The 26,634-nt window shown below is 46.5% G+C and overlaps 1 protein-coding gene across 6 annotated transcripts in view; it reads right to left on the reverse strand.

The window, feature by feature from the left end:
* The window catches only part of LOC119163162 (DDB1- and CUL4-associated factor 1-like), a 152,941-nt gene that overhangs the window by 75,536 nt on the left and 50,771 nt on the right, over positions 1 to 26,634 (reverse strand). For all 6 annotated transcript variants that reach the window (XR_012886222.1, XM_075874022.1, XM_075874021.1 and 3 more), the window contains exons 10-16: positions 24,894 to 24,934; positions 18,800 to 19,216; positions 16,315 to 16,704; positions 10,424 to 10,526; positions 8,907 to 9,026; positions 6,326 to 6,397; positions 1,403 to 1,484 (exon numbers count right to left, since the gene is read on the reverse strand). Coding sequence is in view for 5 of the 6 variants with exons in the window: in XM_075874022.1 (XP_075730137.1) it covers positions 1,403 to 1,484; positions 6,326 to 6,397; positions 8,907 to 9,026; positions 10,424 to 10,526; positions 16,315 to 16,704; positions 18,800 to 19,216; positions 24,894 to 24,934 (1,225 nt within the window). In the remaining variant the exon portion in view is untranslated. The remainder of the gene's footprint in view (positions 1 to 1,402; positions 1,485 to 6,325; positions 6,398 to 8,906; positions 9,027 to 10,423; positions 10,527 to 16,314; positions 16,705 to 18,799; positions 19,217 to 24,893; positions 24,935 to 26,634) is intronic.

Raw genomic sequence — 26,634 nt, forward strand, 5'->3', positions numbered from 1 at the left:
GACAACCAAACAGGGGCTGCACAGTCTGCGTCGCCATCATGGTCGATACGAAGCGTACAGCGACTATGGCAACTATGTTACAGGTAAACAAAATTGGCTTTGTGAAAACAGGGAGGTTTTGTGCTGCGACCACATTGGGAAAAAAGTCGCAAGTAGCAAAACTTAGGCTTTTACATTAATCTTATGCAAAGTACAGAATGTATGTATTCATCCCAAAATGAAAGTACTAAAAAAAAACATTTGTTTATTGTTTTCTCGATACTTTTGACAATTAAAATTGAGTTAATTCAGGAATTTCTTTCAGTCGCATGAAATCCGAATTGACAAGCTTTCAGTGTATATTTCTTTTCTCAAGCCAGTACAGGGCATTAGCATAGGCTTGAGCGCAAGTTTTTCTAGCTTTATGCAAATGAGGAATGTTGCAATTCCCAGCTCACTGCACAGTTTTGGCCAACCTAAACAAAAGAATAAACACAAGGACTTCTTGCAAAGACCACAAAAGATAAAAAGTCAAAGGATGGAACACAGCCGAAAGCACCAGTAAGAGAATTTTCACAGAAACAAGACATTTAACTGTCCTAGGTGAACCCCCATAGGGTTCATGTAGCTTGAACTTCAAGACAACGAAACGTAGCTACACCACAATTCCACAGCAATGCAAAACTGACGACAAATTTCCCCACACATAATCCACTTGCACAAGACCAGTACATTTCATGATGTACGCAAATACCTCTACTTTGCATTAGAATTGCGCGAAGCACCACCACACCCTTGCATGGGTGCCACTTGTGCGAATATTCGAACGAATACTACTACTGTACTCGAATTCAAGTGATTGAAAATTTCGATGAATTCGAAATGAACAAATAGCTGTATATGTGTCCACATAGAATGAAACCCCTGTGAAGGTGGCTTCGCTGCAATGAAGAGATGCGAAACCGCGAAAACGTCTATCCAAGGGATATATATCCACACTGTCGTGAGGCCCTGCTTCAAAGTTAAATGAACATGTTAGCCTCACACCGAGGCATAATATTTAAAGTTTAGAAGCTTGCTATACCACCTTGTATGATCTAAGTTTTTAAAACATAACATATTTGAGAGGTTATCACTTGCATTCTACCGAGATACAAAGCTTCCTACCATTTAAAGTTGTTTTAATTTCTTTGAACAAAAAAAGGCGTTTGCACAGACCTTGTTTCAATGTTTTAAAAAATACTGTGCAGATTAGTTTGGTCATAAAAAACATGCCCATTTTTCTTAATAATACGTGATATAAGTATACTATTCAAATTCGATTTGAAATTATTCAACCTACACAGCCCCAATACTACCTATTAAAACAGCTACAGCAGACTCTTACAACCATCAGTGATTCAACTGGAGAGTGCTTTTTTACCTTGCAGCTGGCCGCTGGTGAAAAGAGGGAGTTTACTGATGATCTGCTTTACTGTGCTGCAGCGTGCCAAGCCACACAGTGCCTGCAATGAACATGAAAAAAAAAATGAAACATGCATGCTGCAAAAAAAAAAAAGAGGGGGGGGGGGGGCGACACATACTATAACATTCAAATATGAAGAACCTGATGCTTCTCAACTGGTATAGTAGTGAGCTTTGTGCCGAAGGCACATATCTATAGCAATGAAGCCAGTTGGCAATTCCCGATTTCTTTGAAATGCCTGAGCAGCAGTAAGTGACCAATAAACTTGTCGACTTTACACCTTTGCTTCCTGTTCACTGCGTGCAGTTAGGGCTTGAAATTTGTAAATGTGATAAAATCGATGCCTATTCATTATGTGTAGCGTCACCTCACCTGGAGTCATCTGAGAAATTCTGGTAGTTCAAACTTCTTGATAATTAAAACAAAATTCAGAGGTCCCCTCAAGTTTGAATTAACGAGAATCGACTGTATATAAAAATAAGAAGTATTAACACTGCATACAAAAACACAGATCATAAAAAAAGTAGAACACATTGGTAAGACTGTAAAATGAAGAAAAACATCCATTCCGGTAACACAGTTCACGCAAAGCCTTGTTACGGTAACACAAATGAAGATAAAAATATGCGTCCAACGCCGAAGGCGCCATTTCAACTACAGTCGAGCCCGCTTATAACGAACTTGAGCGTGACGTGGCATCCAATCGCTGTATCCCGAAGTTCGTAGTAAATGAAACACAATTTAAAAAAGTTGCGAGTGAAAACACAAACTTTTTTTGCCCCAGAAAGTCCGTTATGCATGTGTTTCGAAGAACAGAAGCGATAAGGGCGGTCTCGAGTTCATTTAAAACGGCAGGGTGCTCGTTCGCCGAGGCCCATGGCATAAGCTGCATCAGGCACTGGCTCCAAAGTTTCACCGTTCTCGCAATCCGATTCCTCCAAATCGCTCTCGCCACATACTTCATTCACAATGCCACAATCCGTGCATGGTTCCGCAGTGTCGGCATCATCATCAGCCGTAATTAAACCATCGCAACAGATGTTCCACCCGCTCTCCCAGGTCGGAGTCGACGACGCCCTGCCACAAATTGCCGCCGCAGTGGTCCTGTTCAAAGGCTTCAGGCTCGGCATCGGGCCTGACGTCGACGAAGTTGGCCTCGTGAAAACAATTTTGCGCGCATGTAGTCGTCACCGCCGCCCACGAAATATTCACCATCTCCGCAGCTGCATACCGGAAAGCCCGAAGCGGCAAGTTGGCTGCCAGGTGGTCAACAGCTATGAGCAAGCGCTCCAAAACGCGGCACCTAACGCGCGTATTACGCTAAAGCCAAGTGGTCACACTTTCGACGTTTTGTTGAGCGGCAGGAAAAAGCGTAGCTAGTCCTCCCGTCGGCCATCATGACCACACATGCACACCAAGAGCGGGCAAGACGCGCGACACACATGCCAGAACGCGTGAAACAGCTATGGGCCCGTTTTCAGTCAGAAAACGAAACTAATTCGAGCCAGCGTGGCGGGCGTCGCGGAGCGGTGGAGACGGTTGAAGGCGTCGTAATCAAGAGAGGAGAGCAGACTTGCGAGAGAAGGGCAACGAGTTGCGATAAAAAGAGGGGAGGATGCGGCAGGGAGGGCGACCTTGAAAACCAAAACACACAGGAAGGAGGCAAGTTGGGTAGCTTGCTTGAAAGGTCCGCGAAACTCGCACACAGAAAAACTTGGAAAAAGTGCCTGCACGCGCAGAAGTCAAAGCATGGCCGCCTGAATCGGTGCGCGTGGCAATGTTCAAGGAATCGGCGACCGTGGTAAAAAAAAACGTTTTGTTGCGCCGGCGGGTTTGTGTGGCCTCACGAATTTCAATATTTCGCGATGCGTTCTGCGCAAATTAACAGCCGTTTTCGCACTTCCGCACGCGCGTGGAAGGCATACTAAGTTCGAAGTGAGCAAGAACAAGTTTTAAACATGAAACGTATCGCAAATTATCAGAGTCGGTGGGGTAGCGTACGCGCATGCACTAGGCGCAGACTATAGGATACAGTCGGTGGCCGACGATGTTTGCAAATGGTCTGGTCACTCCAGGCCGGCAACGCCAGCGACAGTACCAAGGATCAAAAACAGGGTAGATGGCCGACAGGTCTTCGAAAGATCAGTGGCAGCGGCGTCTGGCGATGCGGGGTGCTCAGAGTAGCAGGGGGACAAAGAACGGAGGGGTGCGTAACAAAAAGCAGTTGGAGCATGGGGGAAGGAAACAGCTTTGCTTCCTCCATGGGTTGGGGAGAGCGGCAACTAGAGGGTCGCTAAGGCAGGGTCGGCATTTAACAATAAGAGTGTATGGGCACCTCGCCAATGCCTGATCTGTGGTCGAAATTGGTTGCTCAGGAAGTCGGCAGAACGCTGACTTCGTTCGCTGTAACCGATCAGCGGCGCTCGGAGACGTTCATTGTAAGTGGGATTCTGTGCCATTTAATCAATGTACATTTTCATGGTCACGCAGCTATTGTTCGTTTTAAGCAAAAGTTCGTTTTAAGTGGGGCCGTTATATGTGGGCTCGACTCTATATGTCCCTGCAACGACTCTTTCTTTTGCCATCCTTTCCACCTACCCTTCATTCACAGCTGTACGTGCTGGTTTAAGGGGGGACGCGCCCTTTGAAAACCGAAAAATCGCGAAAAAGTCGATTTTTTGAAAACCACATACTCGGGCAGTATGACTCATAAACTGCCTCTACTGTAAATATCAATGTCTAATTCATTGCGAAAGTATGTCAAATAAATTTGATAACATGCCGCGGCAGCCGGCAAGCGGCGAGCGAGCGCCAAAAATACCCCAACTTCGCGCGCTCGCCATTTCCCAACCGCTCGGCCGATCGCCGCCATCTTGATGTTGTTTTGCTCGTGAATTCTTGCGCTTTTTTTTTCGCCACCCGCGGCAGTGGCGGTGGCGCTCCGAGGCGGGAGTCGCTCACGATTGGGGGGCTCGCGGAAGTTTTCGAATGTCCCGCTGCCTGGATGCGAAGCCGCGATTGGACAAAGCGCGCGCCTCTCGAGGGAATGGGGGAGCGCGCGGCTCCTATTGGCTGCTGCGCGCGATGACGTAGCTGCTTCTCCGGCATGCGCCACCTCGCCGTCTGCACCGGCGCTTGCAATGCCGGCGTTCTTTGTGTGCCCCGTTTGCCATCATTCCGATCGGTCGTCACACGTGCTCCTCTATCTTTTACCGTATTCACGAGACGATCTTCTACCGTCTTCACGAGACGATCTTCTACCGTCTTTACGAGACGATCACTACCGTCCTCACGAGACGATCTTCCGCCGTGTTCACGGGACGCGGATTGTTGCGCTGACGGTCACGATGGGCATTTCGAAGTTCAAGACTCGGCACGCGTTCGGTTCAAGAAAGCGTCAGCTGAAGCTCGTACGCATGGCGAAGCTCACCTGCACGCCCACGCGCTGCGACAGTTGCACCGATGCTTCCGCTTCATCTTTTCAAGACAATTGCGTCGACGCTTCTAGCGACGAGACTTCTACACCATCGGCACAAGGATCCGTCGTGACGAGTGAGGCTGGTGTTTCGTGCTCAAGTGCGCCTGGTGTGTCGCGCTCGCCAACCGCATTGATTCCGGCCCCGAACAGTGAGACCGCGTCGTCGACTGTGCACATCCAAACACGTTTTCGGACGTGCGAGGAGTTGGCGACGGCGGAGAGAGAACGTGCTGCTGTGCAACGAAAGCTTGGCGCTATGCCAGCGACCGAGAGGAAGTTTCAAGCGATGATGCCTGAACCCGAAGCTGCCACCGCTACGACCGAAGGCGAGAGATATTTCCTCGTGCAAGGGGATGCCCTTAGCGACATGCTGTCCAAGACCCCGTGCCCGCGCTGCCTCGCGACCGGGATGAAAGTTCAAGGAGGCACCCAGCTTGGACTTGCCACGAAGCTTGAGCTGGTATGTCCACATTGTGGAATAGTTTCAAGTTCGTTTCAACATGCATCATTGATTGCTGTCGAGACAGCACTGCATGACGCAGTTTTGCGGTATAATGCCGGCTGCTACAGGGCCACCCAAGAGTTGTCGTCATCAGTGGGACTCACACCTGGCCACCTAACCATTCAACGAGCTGCGGAGAAAGACTCTCTGCGTCTGAGAAAGGCTCAGAAACGGATGAATGAGAAGCAGGAAAAGCGGCAAAAAAAAGAGAGCCTAAGGACACATCTAGCTACTCTGCAGGGTCATTTTAGACCATAATAAATGTTTGAAACTTTCGAAGTCAATTTTCTCAGAATGACTTTTTTGGCCAGTGAGGCTGCTTAGTCAGGTGATCTCTCTGGAACTGCTGGTCTGATTTCTATCAGGTTTTTTTTTTATTATGCACCTTAATAAATTGCCCAGGGCAAGACAAGCCCGCCTTTTCAATTTATTGTGTCTGTAATTTGTAATAATTAACTAAAACTTCATTGATGAGAGCCAAATTGTGAACACTAAATTCAGTGCTCTGCTAACATTTTTTGGCAAGGAAATTTAAAAAAAGGGCTCTGTCTTGCCCTAAAGCACCTATCCAGGAATCATCATAGTGAATTTCACAGTGCTAGCACATTTTTCAAATTCTCCAGACCCTGACTAAGGGACCCATGTGGACTACCCTGATAAATGGCTGTAACTTGGGAACCAGTGAACATAACTGCATGAAACTTTGTGGTTATTCAAATGGCTTTGCTATTAGTGTACCCTGAAAAGTTCATTAAGATATCTCAGCAAACAAAAAAGTTGCCCTTCGGAGGTAGCCTCCCCCCTTAATCGACTACATTGGTATTTCCTGACGCTGACGGTGATATCATTAACAACAACTAAGACAACAAAAATGCTCAACATGCAAGGTAACAGGACTCACTTTGCAAGCAAGGGCACGCATCGAATCCGCATCAGTGATGGGGCTCTTCACAGTCAGGAGATTCAGCAACACCTGAAAGGAGAAATTGGTTTGCAAGCCTCGTCTGCCAAGCACGCCTACTGCATTATCCTGCAATGGATGACTACCAGAGAAGCTGAAAGTTTTATCGATACGGACCAACCAAAACAGCCGATTATCCTACGATTTCAACACATTCCATAGCCGCTTTTATAAGCTTGTCAATGCCGTCTCAACCAGCAAGAAATATTTTGCCGGAAAAGCTTACGAAGCTTACTTGATTACCAGCAAGGTGTCAATTATGAAACCAGTGTACACACGGCTAGGCCTAGATATTATATCAGGCTTGCTGGTGATAATCCACGAAATCCGCCGCAGCGGCCTAGTAGACTTGGCGTTCAACTGCTGACCTATGGGTCACTAAATCGAATTCCAGCCACAGCGATCACATAGTCATGAAGGCAAGATGAGTGCTGGGAATGCCTTCCAGCATTTTGGAGCAGCCACTGGAGCAGGCAAAATCTGCTTTTGGAGCAGATACCTCTGTGTTTGGAGCATGCACAGGCTTTTCATGACACACACAGAGGAAAAAAAATTAGCTTTAATTCCGTTTAATGTTTTCTCAGTTTACATAATAATTTATAAAGAAGAAGAAAGCCCACAAAATAAGCACTAAAAATAAACAAAAGCACGATTATGCACAGAAGTGGCGACATAAAACAGTGAAGGATATTGTACGAACAATTAAGCTACCTGCAGCATAAAGTTTTAGCAGAGCATGCGCACACTTGAATAGGCATGTGCAGGGAAAGGCAGGGAAGCAAGAGGGGGGGGGGAGCGCAAAACCAGCCTCGTACATTGACATGAACGGGAGGGGGGTGCTGCGACGAACCTCTGTCCCCTTCCTCTGAAGGGGGGGGGGGGGGGCAATACCTGAGCACGCCTATGCACCCTCCCTTCACATTCGAAGCTTTTTACAGGTAATCCCAGTTGGTACGTACATACGCACCGCGAATGCGGCTAACTGCACACTAAATGTAGCATATATTAACCACCAAGTCCAATATGCACCTTTTACATGTGCCATCGCTGCTAAATAAGGAATAAATACATAGTCAAAGCAAATATTGCCTAAACTGCCCACCACCGAGCCATTTATTTTTGTTTACCAAATTTCAGGAATAACTGGCACTCTCGCATGGCCATCCGATGGCACGTGGTGGGAACATCAAGGCGCATTTCGAGCTGCAAAGTCCGGGATACGCAGCCGACGCAGCAGCTGGCATAGCGACGAAACGGATATAAGCAGCTGTCCACGATAAATGTGTGCCACAACCTGCTACTTAGCGAAAACAGACTCTGCTTTTTTGAGACGCGGTAGGGTCGCAGAAAGCCAATCATCTACTGGCAAGTCACGTGCAGCGCTTCGCCTACTTGTAGTACACACCGTGCCAAGCCGCTTGCGCCCACTCTGCTTCAGAACGTGCACAGATGCGGCGAGAAAGCTATAACACAATGATGCGAGCTTTCTGCAAGCGATGCTCTAGCGGACTGAGGCATGTTTGGGTTCTCGTTATGAAAGCCTGCAGTACGATTATAACAGCGCTACATTTGCTGTCTCGGTACCCGCAACCCACAACGCTGAACTCTGCAACAGTAAGCTACTTTCGTTTCTGCAAAATGATGCACCCTGAACACGGTCCCGTACAATGATCAAGGCGGCAGCGATCGGTGCCCCTGCATGCTCAGGTAGTCGCCAGATATCAAAAGCGTGCAGTAGTCTTAAAGCGACTCTACACGACACACGCAGGGTTTTTTATCGGTGATGTCATACTGGTGCGCTTTTTGGTGGTAGCCACATCGCCTTTGTTCTTTGCCAGTGGTTACCAAAAAAGGCACCGCCGCAATCCCGCGGAAGTAGGAGTAACAGATCAGCCGATTCCGTGCTCTTGCATGCGCAACTGCACGCAAATGCAGCAGCGCAAGTGTACAAGATGGCGACCATCACGTAATATCCACTCATATGCATGCTGTCAACATTACTTTCAATTCTAAAACCACCGTGCGGCGCAGCGATGGCCCAAATCAGACAAAATATTTTTTTTAGCAGTATGGCACGGTAATTTCCAGTTGGCACAGGTTTCCCACCACTGCAAGATGCTAGAAATGCTTCGATTTAAGCGCACATTAACAAACTCCAGATGGTGCCCTCCACTATGACAGCATTTGACATAATCATATCTAGTTTTGCGACGTAAAACCTTAACAATTATTAATACAAGGCACACAACTTGACACCAGTAAAGGGACATACAGAAACCAGTGGGCGTCAGGGAAGGCATAGTGGCTTCTGTGGTGGGCATATTGCATGCAACAAAAGCCACCTTTACAACAGCTAGACCTTGCTGGTATCACGCTATTTACTTCAGCAAGTACTAGCACCACGAAAATTCTGGCCACAGAGCTCTGTAGTGTCTGTTAACTTTAGAAACGATTACCTGAAAGCAGGCTAATTATGCAATCCGGTGCCGTCATTTATGCGACAAATATGGCAAGCTCGTACCATGATGCCGTTGTTGGCCCGGACGCAGTTCCACATCTTGCTCAGCAGGTCCTCACCGCTTTTTATCGCTGCTCGCTTTCGCACGCTGCCCGACACAACTCGGCCAATGCCGCCTCCCAACTGTTGCCACGAGAAAGAGAAAAAGTGTACCGTCATGCATTGTCAACATTGTAATGCCATTCACTACGCCTAATTGAGATACTATAGTTGACTGTCCCAAATTGACCAGTTTACTGTCGTTCTGAGAAACACAGAATAAGTTTAGGCAAGTGTCTTGTTGACTCAAAGCTCCACATTTCGCTGGAAGAAATAAAATGCTCCACAATGACTATGCACACTATAGAGCTTCAGTGTTACCTGTATATGCAATGGCATTTTTGCAACACCAGGTGCAGTGTTTTGTTGAGCTGCAGTCTAATCTGGGAATGGTTTCTTGTGAGTGACAAGTGTTCTCACCAAAAAAATTGAAAACACCGCTGCCTCAAGGTAATTCAAGCACTACAGTAAAATAGGCTTCACTATTGATAATTAGGCTCTGCATTTTTCTAGTTGGGCTCTGCGCCACCAATTTGGCCACTCATGCTTATGCAGCTGTAACCAGGCAAATTGCTAACTTTACTTAGTATGCGAACAAAACTCTCCACTGGCCTCCACAAACTACAGTTGAGTAAGCAGTTTTCAACTGTATTGATAACTCTCTTTAAAAAGATATCCGGTACTAGATATCTTTAGTACAGCAGACTGAAGTTTTAGACTAGGTTAGGTTAGGTCAAGAAAATGTGTTCCATTTAACAGGAGTTTCATTTTTTGAGAGATCAACAGGGTCGCGACCGAGTACGAAGCCAACCACATTAGAAACAACTGTTCCAGATTAAGCAGCAGTTACCTTTAAGGAATGTGCATTTACTGAAAGTTCTTTGTATTTGATGTTTTACCCACAACTTGAACTTGAAAGCATGCTAACTAGACCTTCTTGGTAGATATTAATGGTGGACAACAATGCAATACAATAAAGATGAAAAAGACTAAACGGGACTAGTGCTAGTTCAGTTTGATCCATCATGATAAATTGCAAGGCTTTACGTCTCAAAACCATGTTGTGATCATGGGAGACACCATAGTGGAGGAGGGCTTGGGAAATTTTGACCATCTGGTTTCGTTTAACGTGCACTGATACCACAGAGCCTACGAGCCTCCACAATTTTGCCTTCATTGAAATGCAACCGCCATAATGGGGATCAAACTCGTGGCCTTTGGGTCTGCAGCCGAGCGCCATAGCCATTATTGGGACACCTGTTTGGTCTTTCTTGTCTTCGTTGTGTCGCACTGTTGTCCACCATGAATAACTTAACCCGTCCCTTAAGCTAAAGGATTGCTATGCAGGATGTGCAAATGAAAGCTGCGGAACCAGCATGCCAAAATATCCGCCCTGCATCTGTGCACAGTAGTGCCGACTAACAGCATGACATCACTGTTGTGAGGGCATGCACCAATGAAAAACCACTAAACTTCCTCACCCTTGACATAGGTCCACAGACGCAATTGATCACAACGTTGAGGGCCGACCTTTGGACGTCGGGATCAGCGACTATCTCGCCATCGGCGGCAGCCAGAATGACGCTGGAAAATAAAACAGTGGTTGTAGTGTATTACTACTAAAGGTTTGCAAATACAGTAAAACCCCTTTAATTCAGACTTCATGGGACCGGAGAGAATGTCTGAATTGACTGACGGTACGAATTATCGTGAGTACAAACAAAACACTTGAAAAATGTCTCCTAGACCATCAAATTTCTATTTTTTAATAAAGTCTGTAATTGCGGTTTGCTTCACAGAGGCAATGTGCGGTGAAGTCACAATTTTGAGAAGTTCCTGCAGGTGGCTTAGTCCGCGCACACTGTGTGAGGAAAGTGCATATGTCCTCTGAAATGGCCAATGCAAGCGCAGCCTCCATCATTGTGTGGCGTGACTGCACGTCTGCATTACTTGGGCCTTCGTCAGCCGATTTCCTTTTGCCATCCAAGACTGGCGATGATATCGCTGTCGGTCACTGTGCCGGCCACAGCAAGATCGCTGTCAATTGTGACGTAATCGCCAAAGGGCACATCAGCTGGCATCATGCTTACATAGCTTCCGTCTCACTCTTCGCCGCTTTCCTCGTCGGCCACCACACCCGGGTCAGAAGCATTGTGCATGAAGCCGCTATGGCTGCAGCAGTTGGCGACTACTTCAGGCGTGTGTTGTTCCACGCGAATATGAGCATGTGGATTGCGCTTAGTAGCTTTACTTCAAACTGCTTGCCCATCTCCATGCAGAGCAACGTCCGCTCAAAACCTGCCGTTGATAGAGGCTTTTAACAAACTGTGCGATTCCATGGTTCATCGGCTGCAGGAAAGCTGTTGTGTTCAGAGGCAGAAATAGTAGTTCAATGTTCTCGAGACCAGACACCTTTGCGCACGCACTACAGTTGTCCAGGACGAACAACATCTTTCGAGCCTTGGCCGCAAAGCAGCGGTCGAGCTGACGCAGCAAGGCTTGAAAAAGTTTGGCAGTCATCAAAGCTTTTCTATTAAACTATAGTCACCAGGCAGCTGCCCAATATTCTTAAACATCTTGGCTTCACAGCCTTCCCTATCACTAGCAGCAGCAGCCGCTCTATGCAGTCACGTTAGCAGGCAGAAGAATTGTCACATGCTCTTTACTCCGTTTTCCGCCGACACACGGGTCTCCCTTAAACCCCACTGTCTAGTCGGGCATAGCCTTAAAGAATAATGCTCTCTCGTCAGCGGTGAAAATGTTGCACGGCTCGTACACAGAAAGGTGCACGAATAGTCCAGTCCGCCAGTCCTGCACTACACTTTCGTCAACGGCACCTCTTTCCCCACACACATTGCGGAACACCAGCCCGTGTCGCTTATTGAAGCGGTCGAACCAGCGTTTCGACGCATTGAAGGAGTCGATGTTCATTATCACTGCGAACGTCTCTGCTTGTGTGCTCAAGGGCAAACGTGCATCATGCGATACAGCAGTCCAGCGCAACAGCGCTTCTTTTAGCTTGGAGCACGCTGCCGTTCAAAGCCTCTTCCTCTTATTTCCAAACATGCCGCCGTCATACGCTGGCATAATCTGGTTTTCATTCTTCGCGCAACTGCTCAGCGTTTTTCTTCGCGTTAAACTTTTTTGTGACTTCTTTTCGAGATGCTCTTGCTTGCAATACCTTCAATATTTTGACCTTTGCCACCAAATCCATAACTTCATAACTTCACCTTCTTCGCTGTGGGGGTGGAGGTGGCTGGGGCAGCACGAGACGCAGGGGAAGCCACAACAGTGTCGCTTGCATGGTGGTGATGTGCTCGCACACGAAGCAGACAAGCTTGGTGATAAAAAACGGGGAAAGCACGGTGACAAAAACAACATGAACAATCAGCAAACTTTTCAAGAACAAGCAAACAATATGGCACTGATCACACAATAAGATAGATAATTTAAAACCAACAGCAAAGTACAGGAGAACGATAGCACTCGGCCATCACACACCCGTGTTGGACACTCAAGAAAAAAGAATAGGCAAGCCGTTGGTTGCCTGTTGCCCTGTTGATGACAGTAGTGATGCACTGCCTTTCATTTTGGTTGTAAACGAGGGCCATGCAAGTTAGATTTTTCGCACAAGCTAATTCCTAAGCTTGTGCAAATAGTGAATTCTTGGTTCAAAGTAAATTTGAGGCGAATAATAATTTTGATCTCATAATTTCAAAACAAATCCGAATAGTATATGTACCTCATATTATAAAGAAAAATGAGGGTGTTTGTCATGACAATTTAGCTGACCACACAGGGCATCCAAAGCAGAATTTCCTTCCGCCACGTGACCAATTTTGGATCAACATCTTATGTTTTCTCATACTGCAATATTGCAGCAGGCCGAAAGAAGTAACTGAGGATATGAGCAAGTCAAAACACAACACAGAGGAGAGAAGTAGAACACACACACGCTCTCTCATCTTCGCTTTGTATTTTGTTTGGTCCAGAGAGAGAGAGAGAGAAAACGTTATTTGCACATATTGCAGAGCATTGTAAATAGTTGGGCCCCTATTCCAGGGCTCCGCTGGCCCTAGCCATTATCTCTACCTGTTAGACCAGCCAGCGCTGATCAGCAGTGGCCGAGCTGGACAGCAGTGTTCAAGTTGTGGTGTTCTTCATTGTGATGTGTGCACTCCCATGTGATGTGAAACAGAGTTGGTGTGGCCCCACACCACGGACATATATCTCTGTATGCTGTGAGGCAGAATACATGTAGCCTGTGTAAGTTCGTGTATGTGTCTGTTTGGATTCTTCCTAATGCCACCGATTCCATTGCTGTGAGGTTCTTATGCGATGCTGGATGCAGTTTTCTATTGTCCCTGTACTACTGAAGAATCGTACCAAATTTAGGGTTTATGGGTGTTCGATCCTCTTTTGCAGTGTGCAAGGAAGCTCGGTGATTAGCGAAGCCTCAAGCCGCCTCATCTGCAAACTGGTGCCAAGTGACGTCCTTGTGCCCTGGCGCCACGATAATGGTTTGGGTGTATTCAATTGGAAAGTCTTTATAAGCTTTGGTTAGAATTTGGAAGGCCTTCATACATATTGCAGGTTGTTTGCAGACGACTGCATACTCTACAATGAAATCCACAGCGAGGCAGATCAGGCTATCCTAAATTCATCTTTATCAGTTATAGCTACTTGGTGCTTAGAATGGCAAATGAGCATTAACCTCAGAAAAACAGTATCGATGACCATAACACGCAAACAGAAGTCATTACCTTTTGTGTACAGCATTAATGGCCATAACTTATCGTCTGTCACGCAATATAAATACCTCGGTTTAGTGATCACGTCGGACCTTAGGTGGAGTAACCATGTAGCTCACATTAAAAATAAGGCCATGAAGAAACTTGGATACCTGAGAAGAACCTTGGCTAAATCTACGAGCAATATAAAATTGTTGGCCTACAAGACATTCATAAGACCATTACTAGAATACGCTACTCCTGTCTGGGGCCCTTACACCCAATCAAACGTAAGCGAAATCGAAAACATACAGCGGAAAGCAGTCAGATTTATCTTTAATTCTTACCGTCGTCATACATCCGTCAGTGCTCTTTTACAGGACGCGAACCTCGAAACTCTAGAGGTACGACGCTATCGAGACAGGCTCAAGATGTTATACCTGATTTATCGACAACATGTCAAAATAGATAGGGAATTGTATATTAAACCGTGTAGTAGGCGCCCAACCCGTTCATCTCATTCGTTCAAACTAATCGAATACTCGTGCCGAACCAACATGTTCAAAAAATCGTTCTTCCCTCGTACAATCCATGAATGGAACGCATTGCCTGAAAATGTATTACAGAGCCCAACCATGTCGTCGTTTATGCACGCTCTCGCTCATCTATGACCGAGATGTTTCCTGTGGCGTCTGTCGCTTTCCAGATGGCGTGCGACATTGAAACAAAATCATTACACCCTTCTTATCGTTGTCGAGCAGACTACTGCGTGAACATGCGCTCTTTTGCACATTCTTCTCTTTTTTTTCCCCTTGTAGTTATTTTATTTGTCCTAAACTGAAACATTTTTTTCACCCTGTGGTCCATGTATTTTCTTACCAGTATTTTCAACTGTATTATCGTGTGTGTTTTTACTGGAACCTGTTGTTTCTTGTTTCACATACTGAAAAGATTGTTCAACACTGTTTTTAGTTTTATTCCACAGATTTGTTTGGAACCGTTCTCACAGATTGTTCATCATTTTCTTTTGTGTACAATCCACTCCTGCCTATGGCTTGTAAAGCAAGTTGGCAGTATTAAAATAAATAAATAAATAAATAAATATTCTACCTTTTTCGTAATTTATACACACAGCCTTCGAATCTGTGATTATTGTCAGTGGGGCTTTTCGCTCCCTGCCCTCCTTGATTGCCAGCGCGATCGCTATCTCCTCGGCTTCTGTGATAGAGGGTTAGGCTATGGAGGCACAACTTCTAACGTTCCCTTTTAGGTCTGTGACCACGGCCACCATGTTGTTTGCGTTTGCCTGATATGGTGCAGCGTCTGTAAATCTCACTGTATTCAAATATTTGGTCTTTTTATCTATGTAAGCGACTTTTGCTTTACGTCTTCCAGCATGTAAAACTTGGTTCATGTTTTTCGGTAGGAGACATATCTTGTACCAAGCTTCGACTGAGCTCGACAATCCTTTAGCTCTTTCATGTGCCTGTACTTGTTTACCGAGGCCGATCCTCTGAAGAAGTTTTCTGCCGGCTGGCATCTGTAGGAGGCGGTAAATCTGGGTGGTTACTTGCGCTTCAGTCAGCTCATCAAATGTACAATCGAACCTCGATATATCGAACGGTGCGGCGATCGCGAAATAGTTCGATATATCCAGAATTCGATATAAAAAAATCACGAAAAGAATGCGTCAACAGCTTGCTGAAAACGACCAACGAACCGTTCAAGCGTGGTGCAGTAAATACTCACTTGAAGATTCAAACATAGTATTTATTGTGTTGGTTTAAAATATTGAGCCTGCTTTTTGTTGGCCATGGCGTGTTTGACGACTGCGTCCTTAATATAGTCCAGGCGATCCATAAGTGATAGGCCGGTGCCTTCAATCGCGCCGCAGTGGCGGCGCACAAGGGCCAAGGCAGCTACGACCTCAGCTGATGTCAGGAGCGGGGCACCATCAGCGCTTGCGGGATCCACCTCGGCAGAGTCTTCATTTGGCTGCTCAGCAGTAGCTTTGGCGACAATCTCCACATCCGTGAGCTCCGCCATTCGCGCGACAGGCCCAACTCCGCACAGTGCGCGACAGGCCTAACTTTGAACGCACGAACACTGCGAGCACAACGACCGATGCCTGCCGATGCTACGGGGGCGGAGCTTGCAACAAGTGCGCAGTGTGCCGTTTACACCGTAGAGACTGCAAGCTGCAAGGCTGCGGCGCGCGTACGCCGCTACCTTAAAAGTGGCGCTCTACCGCTACTTTCGAGAGTTGCGGGAAAGCTCGCCGCCTGTCAATAGAGCGCGGGCGGTTTGGGGTGGCTGAGTTCGATATATCCATTATATGTCAAACTTTGTTCGAAATAAAAAAATCAATAATGCATGCGATTTCCCGCATGATATAGGAACCGTTCGATATAGGCAATAATTCGATATATCCGTGTTCGATACATTGAGGTTTGACTGTATTGTGAAGTTTGAGCGCTAATAGCTTCGCAGTTGAAGTGCTTTGTGGTAGTCGCAGAGCTGCTTTATACGTCATCCTTATTATTTTGTCAGCTTTTTCTTTCCCCAAATCCTAAAGAATATGCACCAACTGACCCAGACCACAACTCTGCTAGAAGATGTCAAGAGAAGCCATTTTCACCAACCTCATGCCAGCAGCCGAGCGGACCTGGCCCGAGGGCAGGGCCACGTTTTGGCACAGGGCGATCTGCGCTCGCGGAACCACCGAGCAGACTGCGAGAACGTCCAGGGCGGCACGCACGGTGTCTGCCTTGCCCGAGTGGTTCCAGTCGTACGAGAGCGCTACCGTCTGCAACAGCAGCGACACCCCGCCCAGCCGCACCAGTTCTTCAACGGGCAACCAGCGCGCGCGAGCGGGAAGGAGCTCCAGCAGCGTCCACATGTTCTCCGACACTGCCTCGCTCGTGAAGCGTGCCGCCCGACACCGGTGGCCGACCACCGTCGACACCACCGCAGACACTGGTGTTGACGACATGATGGTGCTGCTGGCGGACGACGACCACGGCTCCACGCTCCTGCATGAGCACAAATTCAAAGAGAGAAAGGGGTGACCCCACGCAATATCACATGCAGCAGGAAATGCCGTAGAAGGTATCTATTTCAGAGGTGATTGATATGTGGGGTTTAACGTCCCAAAACCACCATATGATTATGAGAGACGCCGTAGTGGAGGGCTCCGGTAATTTCGACCACCTGGGGTTCTTTAACGTGCACCCAAATCTGAGCACACGGGCCTACAACATTTCCGCCTCCACCGGAAATGCAGCCGCCGCAGCCAGGATTCGATCCCGCGACTTGCGGTTCAGCAGCCGAGTACCTTAGCCACTAGACCACTGTGGCGGGGCTCTCTTTCAGAGGTGAATAATGAAGGAATGTCTGTCCTAATTACCCAAATTTAAGTTAATTCACACAACTTTATTTCAATGCTATCGCTCTTACATACCATGAAAGAGCAGGTGGTAACATGTTAATTTGTGCATTTTTCATTAATTAATACTAATTGGTGTGCAAGCAAACACAAAGTCCGTCATGTGATATTTTCATACACTAAACAAAAGATCACCTTTTAAGCTAAAATACACGAGAAATTTGTTATTGGTTATATATATTGAGAGAAAATATCATCTTGGTATGGCCCCATGCACAGGGCCAGTTGCCCATCAGTTCACTCAACCACGGTAGTGTCACCAGCAACGTTATCTTCTGCAGCAATACGCAGTACTGGTAAGTTTGATGAGCAGTATTCGTTCACCCAGCGAGCATGTAAAAGTAAGCACACAGTGTTTTGAGCTGGCTAAATTGACACATGGTGAGTGACAGGCCTCTGAAGTTGGCGCATAGAATCACCCACCTCTATGTTGACAAGTCAAAGCACAAACACGAGGATCTGCAGAGGAACGAAGCTCATTGTCATTGGCAATAAAAACAGCAGCTGCAATTTTTGTTTCAGGGTGATATATCCTGACGTCATTAGGATCACAATAACAAGCTAGAGGAAAAAGCGACGTCCACTTCGACTGTTGTTTGGCCGTATTAGCAGCAACAAAAGTTTTCACCTAAGAGTTCAGCTACAGCAACTGGCAATCTGGATCTGCCATACTGGCACCGTAGCTAGTGTTATCCCAAATGTTGCCTCTTTTTTTTTTCCGTGAATATCCGGAGGGAATGACCGAGCAACAAAGATAACTTTTTTGAAAGAAATATAGTTTCTTTGTACGCAGGGAACGTTTTCAGAAGGAAGATAGAGCCGAGAGATTTTCGTGTGCCGACCCGTAAAGTGCTAGCCGCTGTTCCGAGAAATCCTTGGCAGAGGGGGGGGGTCTGACAAACTTCACTGAGCGATCCGCTGCTGATGCGTAAAATGGCTATTGGCGGTTTTAATGAGCCAGTAAGTGATGTGCTTTGTTGCTTGTGAAGAAGCACATTGCCACAATTGCGCTGCCGTGTTGTTCTTGCCTGCAAAGTACGAGGTTCGTCTCGCCACCAGGGGACTAAGACGACTCCGCACGGTCTACAAGCATGACGCACCATCGTCATCCGTCCGAGTATTCGCTTACAGCTCCTAACTAAAGCGTTATTATATCCTAAGTGATCGTTGAACCGTTAACACTTCACGAAGTAGCGATTTTCGACAGCCGTGTACTTGCAACGCACGAGGAGCAGACGACGATTTCCCGGAGCAAGTATCAGCCAATGACAAGGCAAACTGGGAAAAACATGGCAGACACGCCCAATCAAAGTCCTCGTAATATTCAACAATTACTTGATTTTTGTGTTTTTTTCTGAATGGAGGAGCAAGCTGAAGAGACGTATTTGAACACAGACAAATGCTCTTTTCGGTGAGCCCAAGAAGGCGGCTCTCAGCTCTGCCATCGCAAAGGTATAATTTTTTTAATATTGCAGTTTTCTCGCGATTTTCAAAACAACTTTCGTAACCCAGGAGGGTGAAATGAATCATTTGAAGCACTTCTACGTGGTTTTCAGGGTAAATGTTATGGAATCAGATAGAAAAGGAGTTACAGAAACTGAAAACTAGATTTTCAGAAAATCAATTTTTCACAATACAAAAGCTGTGTCCCCCTTAACCCACTCACGAACTTCGACACCAACCTCAAAGCGGACGGAGTTGTCGCAGAGGCAGACTGGGATGGAGGAGGGGAGGACGCCGAGGTCGCACTGGTGATGCTGGTGCCGCTGCTGGTGGCAGTGGCGTTGCGAGTGTGCGACCTCCGCAGGTGGTCCGCCTTGTGCGCCAGGTGTGCTTCGAAGTAACGCTTGAGGGCCACGCATACGTGCCGCGCTGTCTGACGGCTGGCAAACACCTGGTCATCCGACGGGGTCGCCGAGTCGCTGTTGCTACCGCGTACGAAAACGTCCAGCGTGCTCATCACGTTGAGGAGCTTGCGTAGCCCGTCCTGCTGGTCAAAGAGCTCCAGCAGCGAGCGAAAGGGGAATGCCAGGCCAAAAAACATGGTTGCATGGCAACGGCTGGAGTCGTGAGAGCGCTCCAGCAGCCACAAGGCGTACCTGCGTTACCCGAAAAGATGCCAATCACAATTGGGTCTTTAGACTGTCTTGAGGCACAATAGGCCTTCCAATCTCTAACAGCAAGTGTTCCGGCAATGTTGGGGACAAAGCAAAAAAAGAACCAAGGATACGATGAACAGTTTACGACATGCCGCCTTGTGAATTTAATGCGGATTGGAAAAATAACACCTCGAGACCATTAATGTCGTACAGCTGCGCAATTAGGACCAACCACCAACAAGACATTTCATTTGCTTATTTTGTTAAGCACGCTGCCAGTGTGATCATAAGTTAGGGGGCAATTTAACAATACAAAATGTAGCAGGAAATGTAAGCAGCACAATGAATAAGCAAGCGACATTAAGCAGGGCTTACAATGGAAGCTGGTACCAACCTAGAACATTTCAAAGTACAGTCATACCTCAACATAACCAACATAGATATAACAAAAATGAAATACCAGTTATAATGCAATATACGAAAAATTGTCTTGCAATAGATACAGTGTTTGGAATTACATTTATAACAAATTTTCATATAACAAACTTATTTTCGGATATAATGAGGTTTGAGTGTAATGTAATAGAAACTTCCAGCGTGCATGCACAGAAACTACGAAAATGATAAAAATTTGAACTAACAGATAGAAAAGAAAGATCACTAAAAAATAGGCTTGTGCGAATAGTAAATTTTAGGTTGAAGCGAATAGTGATTTTAATCAAATAATTTTGAATAGAATTCTAATGGTATGTATGACCTATAAAAAAAAGGGGGAATATTTCTCATAACTTAAGGGGGGACGCGGCCCTTGAAAACCGAAAAATCACGAAAAAGTCGGTTTCTGAAAAACCACATTTTTGGGTTGTATGTCTCATAAACTACCTATTCTGTAATTATCAGCACCTAATTCAACCGCAAAGTGCAAAAAAAAAAATACTATTTTCGAGGCCGCCGCGACGTCCAAAACAGGCGCAAATCCCGAAATCAAACCAAACTTCGCGCGCGCGCCATTCCCGGACCATGCGGTCGCCCCGCGCCATCTTGGTGTTGTTTTGACCGTGAATTCTTCCTCTCTCGTTCCCCGCCTTGAAAAATGGCGTCGGCAGCACAGTTGAGACGCTATTGGCGTTTTCCCGCGATGCGATGCGGAGCGCTGATTGGCTAGAGCAGCGCATTCATATCTCGCGGGAGAAAGCGTGCCCGCCATTGGCTGCTGTGCAGCAGCAGGGGCGGTCGCTCCTCTCGATGGCGCGTCCAGCGCGCTCGCTTCGTTGTTGCTCTCTGCTCCGTCCGCCTCGACAGACGTCTGCTTACGAGCCGCTCTTCGCCTTGTGCTATCTCTTCGATCATTTTCTCTCGTTTTTTTTTCTTTTTGCACTAGTTCTGTGCCTTTCGTCTTTGTTGTTGCGGGCGATGCCGGCAACGAAGCCGAAGTCAGTGCGGAAGTCCGGTGCGCAGAGGCGCGCTATGCGGCTTGTACGATCATCGAAATTCCGCTATTCTGCTGCGGGTGCCAACTGCGTAGACGCTTGCAGCGACGGGAATGTGTTGTCGGCTGTCGCCAGTCGAGAATCCGACACATCGAGTGTGGCTGGAGCCGCAAATGCACCGAGTGTTTCCGAGATCGCCGGGCTCGACATGTGCTCCGAATCGATGCCATCCAGTGTGACACCGAGTGCTTCTGATATCGCCGGACCCAGCACTTCGTCTGAATCGGTGCCATCGAGCGTGACACCGAGTGCTTCTGATATCGCCGGACCCAGCACTTCGTCTGAATCGGTGCCATCGAGCGTGACACCGAGTGCTTCTGATATCGCCGGACCCAGCACTTCGTCTGAATCGGTGCCATCGAGCGTGACACCGAGTGCTTCTGATATCGCCGGACCCAGCACTTCGTCTGAATCGGGGCCGCCATGGAGCGTGAGTGGACCGTCGCTTCATCTGCGGACGCGTTTCCTAACGAAGGAAGAAATCAATGCGAATGCGAAACGTCGTGACACCGTTTCGCTGAACTCGAGTCTACGCCGGCGACGCAGAAGAAATTTCAACTGATGCAGCCGGCTCTTGCACCTGCAGTGACAAGTGAGGGCGAACATTTTTCGCTCGTTCAAATGAACATCTTTAACGCCGTGCTCAGCCGCACAGTGTGCAAAGAATGTTTGAAAGGTGCTATGACTGTCCGAGAGAGCACCAAGCTTGGACTTGCAACAAAACTTGAAGTCGTGTGCGCCTCTTGTGGCACCGTCGATAAATTATGGACATCACCTCGCAAAAAGGACACGCAGGCCTTCGATGTAAATGTCCGCGCCATAATGGCTATAAAGCAAATAGGCAAGGGGCAAACAGCTCTTAATGACTTTTGGGCTGCCATGAACGTCTCTTACAGAGGTCTTCACCACAAGACGTTTCAAAAGCACTTGAAAGAAACGTTCAGGAAGCCAGAGGCCACCGCTTTGGAGAAGTTTTATGCTGATTCTGCCACAGCAGTGATCAAAACATATAAAGAAATGGACCTCAGCTTCTGCAAGGACATCACCGTAGTGTACGATGGCACATGGCATAAGCGGGGTCACACATCACACATCGGAGTGGGATCGGTAATTGACTTCTTTACAGGTCTCATCTTGGATGCTGTAGTTCTTTCAAACCACTGCCTTGGATGCCAAACAGGGCCCAAACCTGGAGATGCAGCATACGAAAGCTGGAAGAAGCACCACATTTGCCAGAAAAACACAGACGCAAAATCGGGAAGCATGGAAGTGGAGGCAGGCTTGACTCTCTTTGGGCGGTCTGTATCCAAGCATGGCCTGCGGTACACCACTCTTGTGTCCGACGGAGACAGCCGTACCTTCGCTGCCCTCACAGAAGAGAATGTGTACGGGCTAGTGCCAATTGTAAAAGAAGAATGTCTGAACCATGTTCAGAAAAGGATTGGAAGTGCTCTTCGAAACATTGTGCAGAAAAGTGATAAGCCACTGAGTGGGAAGGGGAAGCTGACTAAAGCCCTCATTGAAAAGCTGACAGGATATTATGGTTGGGCCCTGAGAAACAATTCAACTGACCTAACAGCCATGCAGCGTGCAGTGATGGCAACATATCACCACGTCACATCGACTGACCAGGACCCTCACCATGAACTTTGCCCAAAGGGGGCTCAATCGTGGTGCCGCCATAGAGCTGCGGAGGCAAAGCGTGAGCCACAGCCAAAACATAAACACAGCCTACCGGACTATGTCGCTGCAGCTATGCTGCCCATCTACGAAAGACTGTCACAAAAGTCGCTTCTTCAGCGCTCATCATCATCATCATCATCATCAGCCTGACTACGTCCACTGCAGGACAAAGGCCTCTCCCATGTTCCGCCAGTTAACCCGGTCCTGTGCTTGCTGCTGCCAATTTATACCCGCAAACTTCTTAATCTCATCTGCCCACCTAACCTTCTGTCTCCCTCTAGCCCGCTTCCCTTCTCTGGGAATCCAGTCAGTTACCCTTAGTGACCAGCGGTTATCCTGTCTACCCGCTACATGCCCTGCCCATGTCCATTTCTTCATCTTGATTTCAGCTATGATATCCTTAACCCCCGTTTGTTCCCTTCAGCGCTGCCTGGGAGCAAAGACGCAAAATGCATCAGAATCATTCCACTCCATTCTGTGGTCTCTGATGCCGAAGGAACAACACTCATCCTTGATCGCGGTAGAAACAGCACTGCATGAAGCAGTGCTGCGCTACAATGCCGGCTGCTGCAAAGCAACCCAAGTGATATCGGACTCCATTGGACTTCAACCAGGTCATCTGGCCATCCAGCGAGCTCGTGAAAAAGACGCTTTACGCCTAAAAAAGAATTCTAAAAGACACCAAGAGAAGATGGAGGCCAGGCAAAAGAAGAAAAGAGTGCGCCAGGACACTTCTAGCTACTGTGCTGGAGCTTTTTGAAGAAAACACGTGTTTTGAACTTTCTCGGCCTGTTTTCTCAGAACGAATTTTTTTGCTAGTTGTGGTGCCGAGGAAAGCAAGAACTCGAAAACCGTTCATCAGATTTGTGTGCCGTTTTTTTTATTCTGTTCCTGAATGACCTTGCAAGGGCGTAACAAGCTCCTTTTTTTGAAAATTGGTGCTGTTAATTTATAATAAACAATTAATTTTTGATGAATCTGGTCATTACTGGTTACATCAAATTCAAAGTTGCGTGAAAATTTTGGGGGGGGGGGGGGGGGGGGAATTAAAAAAAAACGGCTTTGTAGCGCCCTGGGATAGCTATCAAGGAATGACCACAATGAATTTCAGCTTTCTACTATGTCCTGGGATTTCTCACGACTCTTCCTCAGGCACCCATGTGAAGCAACCAGTTAAACCTCAATAACTCTGAAACTAAGAAACACAGCTTCGTGAAACTTAGCAGTTGTGCTAGTTTTATTGTAGTGAACAACCCCTGAAAGTTTCATCCAGATATCTTAAAAAATAAAGTTCGGTCTCCAGGGTAGTTTCCCCCCTTAACTAACCTGCACAACATTTCTTTTGAATTGAAATAGGGGCTGTATGCAAACACCATTTTTTTTTTTTTTTCATTCAAAGGAAGTCGAAACAACCTTGAGTAGTAGTTTTGGTAGGATGCGATTAATAACCTGCAAGATACTTCATGCTTTAAAATTTATTATACTTGGAGCACATAAGCCACCATAACAAGCGTAATAAAATGAAGAATTGATTTGAGGATAACATGATCCTTTAAAGGGTCCATGCAACACTTTTTCAAGTAGCCATGGAGCCAGTAAACATGCTTGTTGCCTCACAAGTTTACCGCCGCAAAGTTTCTAGAATCAGTGCAGTACGAGCAGAGTTCCAAAAATTTGTTGGACGTTGCAATTGCATTCTCTCTTCTCATCCTGACGATATAGCTGGAAGCTAAGCAGAGTGGAATGGCACGGTGAAAAAAAAAAAAGCGTCACATGCACTTTGTGACCTTGAGCCCTTTTTTTTTTTTTCTTCAAATACGCGGATTTTCAGTGCGATCGCGCATGTGCTCGTAGACAAGCGGCAGCCTCCTGTAGCCGCCCTGGTAACGACGAGCGCGCCATGCTCAAATCAGCCAACGGCTGTGGTCAGAGCCATACATTCCTTCTTGGCTGTGACAAGTGCTTTTTGAGTTTGTAGCGTCATTTGCCAAAGGAAGAAAGCAATTTTTAGCTTTGAAAATTTATTGTGAATTACAGGCTGCATGCTGCGCCATAATATTTGCCTCGCGTGTTCTCGGTAGCCTCGACTACTGATCAGCAGCGTTCTCTGGCCATGTGCAGTAAATTTTGCACGGCCCCTTTAAATTTAAAGGAGGGCTTCGCGGCAAAGCAAATTTCCCCTGAATAGGCGTTTTCATGGCTTAGCAATCTTAGATTGCAGTGAAACCCTCTTTAAAGGTGGTTACATGCAGATTAATATACACTAATTCGTTCATTGCGAACATTTTGAAAAATATTCGATCATTCAAATTCGAATCGAAGCGAATTCAAATACTCAACCATTCAGTGGAATATTCAAAGCACTTCTAAACAAGATAAACAGCTGTGTCTTGCTAAAGGTAAAGGTGCTTGGTCGCCCCTCACCCATTTTTTGCCCTGTGCTAAGGAACGCACACAAAACAATAAATAAAATAAAGTAAAAATAAATAAATGGTGGCACTTACGCAACTAGGTCAGCCAGGACGGATTGAGGTAGCATGCAAACCTGCAAAAAAAAAAAAGATGAAGAGAGTACTATACGTTAAACACAGTTTTGCAATATATATAATTCGATACAACACTTTTAAAAGGTTTACAGCATTTTCCGTGGGCAGGTTGGTCTCGTGGTACTGCATCATGATGACGCAAGGAGGGTGGCTTCATTCAAAGCAACAAATGGGATCCACTCTTTGCCCCGTTCTAATTTTTCTGCAGTTTTTTCTGCAGTTTATAGTTGCAGGGGGGGGGGGGGGGTATAGGCAGGGGTGGGATATATGAAAAAAAATATGCAGGCTCGAGCGAATATTCGAGACTGCGAAATATTCCAACGAATATTAACGTATGTGAATTAACTTCTATTCAAATTCATTTTATTAGAAATTTCAAAGCATTCTAAACAAATGAATAGGTGCGTGCCAATCCGCATAAAATCTATCTGTAAAGATAGTTTCGCTCCTGCACAGATGTACTATAACCTGAGAAAACCTTTTTCAGAAATCTGCACTGCCGCGAAGCTTCGCTTCAACGATGAACATGTGACTCTCACATCGACTTATCATTTTTTACGTTTAGGTTATATTCTTGTTATACCAGCTTGTATGCTCTAAGTATAGCAAATCTTAAAACGTCGCATCTTTCACATATTATCACTTGCGTTTTACCGAAAGTAAAGCCCTGCTACTACTCAAAAGTTGCTGTCACTTCCTTTGGACCAAAAAGAATGACATTTGCACATGTGTCGTTTCCATTTTAAAGGGCCAGTCAATAGGCTCCGACTTTTTTTACACCCCCTAAGCAAGCTCGCTCACCTTTCCTACGCGTGACCAACCTCCTTCCACGCAGCTCGTTAATTGGTCTAAAACATGTCTCAACAACCAGAAATGAGGTCAACGCCGCCGATGGCCAAGTTGACATCACTGCGCGTGGTAGGAGGTTCGTCAGGCGTAGGAAAAATGCACGAGCTTGTTTGGGGGGTGTAAAAAAAGTCAGAGCCTGTTGACTGGCCCTTTAAAGAAGATATTGGGACATCTGAATTTAATAATATATATTGGGCAGGTCATTTGGGTGATGACAAATGTTTTTTTCTGTATGTGATACATACTATTCGAAGTCTATTATAAATTATTCAAACCAAATTACTATTCCTCTGAATTCGCTTTGAACCTAAAATTAACTATTATTCGCAAAAGCCTGATAACATGGCATTGTTGTGAAGACAAAGAATTGTTTTTCTACTTTCAAGCCAGATGCGCCAGGGAAATACAGTTAAATCTCATGAATTCAAACACGCTTAATTCGAACTTCCAGTTAATTGGAAGTGACGCTGCGGTCCAGTCAAAGCTATGCGTATTCCGATAGGCGAAAACGCCCTGTAATTCAAATGCGCAAGCACTTGCGACGGTTAATTCGAACATACCGCGCTTGGAAAGTGCTCTCAGCACCACGCCCAATCCCGTGACGGCATCTCCAACACCTCAACGCCGTGCGTGAAAAAGGAAAAGAAGAAGAGGAAAGAAAAGGCTGCAGCGGAATGTTTGCTCTCTCTCAAATGCTGATATGCGATGCACCTGTGCCACGCTTTTATCTTTTCCATCCCTGCCACGTAGAAACCCTTCCTCTTTCAACGCCGCACGCGATGAAAGAGAGGAAAAAAAAGTTGTCGAGGAGTGTTGGCTCTCTCTCAAATGCCGACTTGCGACGCGCCAG

The sequence above is a fragment of the Rhipicephalus microplus genome, chromosome 9 (assembly GCF_043290135.1).
Source record: "Rhipicephalus microplus isolate Deutch F79 chromosome 9, USDA_Rmic, whole genome shotgun sequence".
NCBI classification, from domain to species: domain Eukaryota; kingdom Metazoa; phylum Arthropoda; class Arachnida; order Ixodida; family Ixodidae; genus Rhipicephalus; species Rhipicephalus microplus.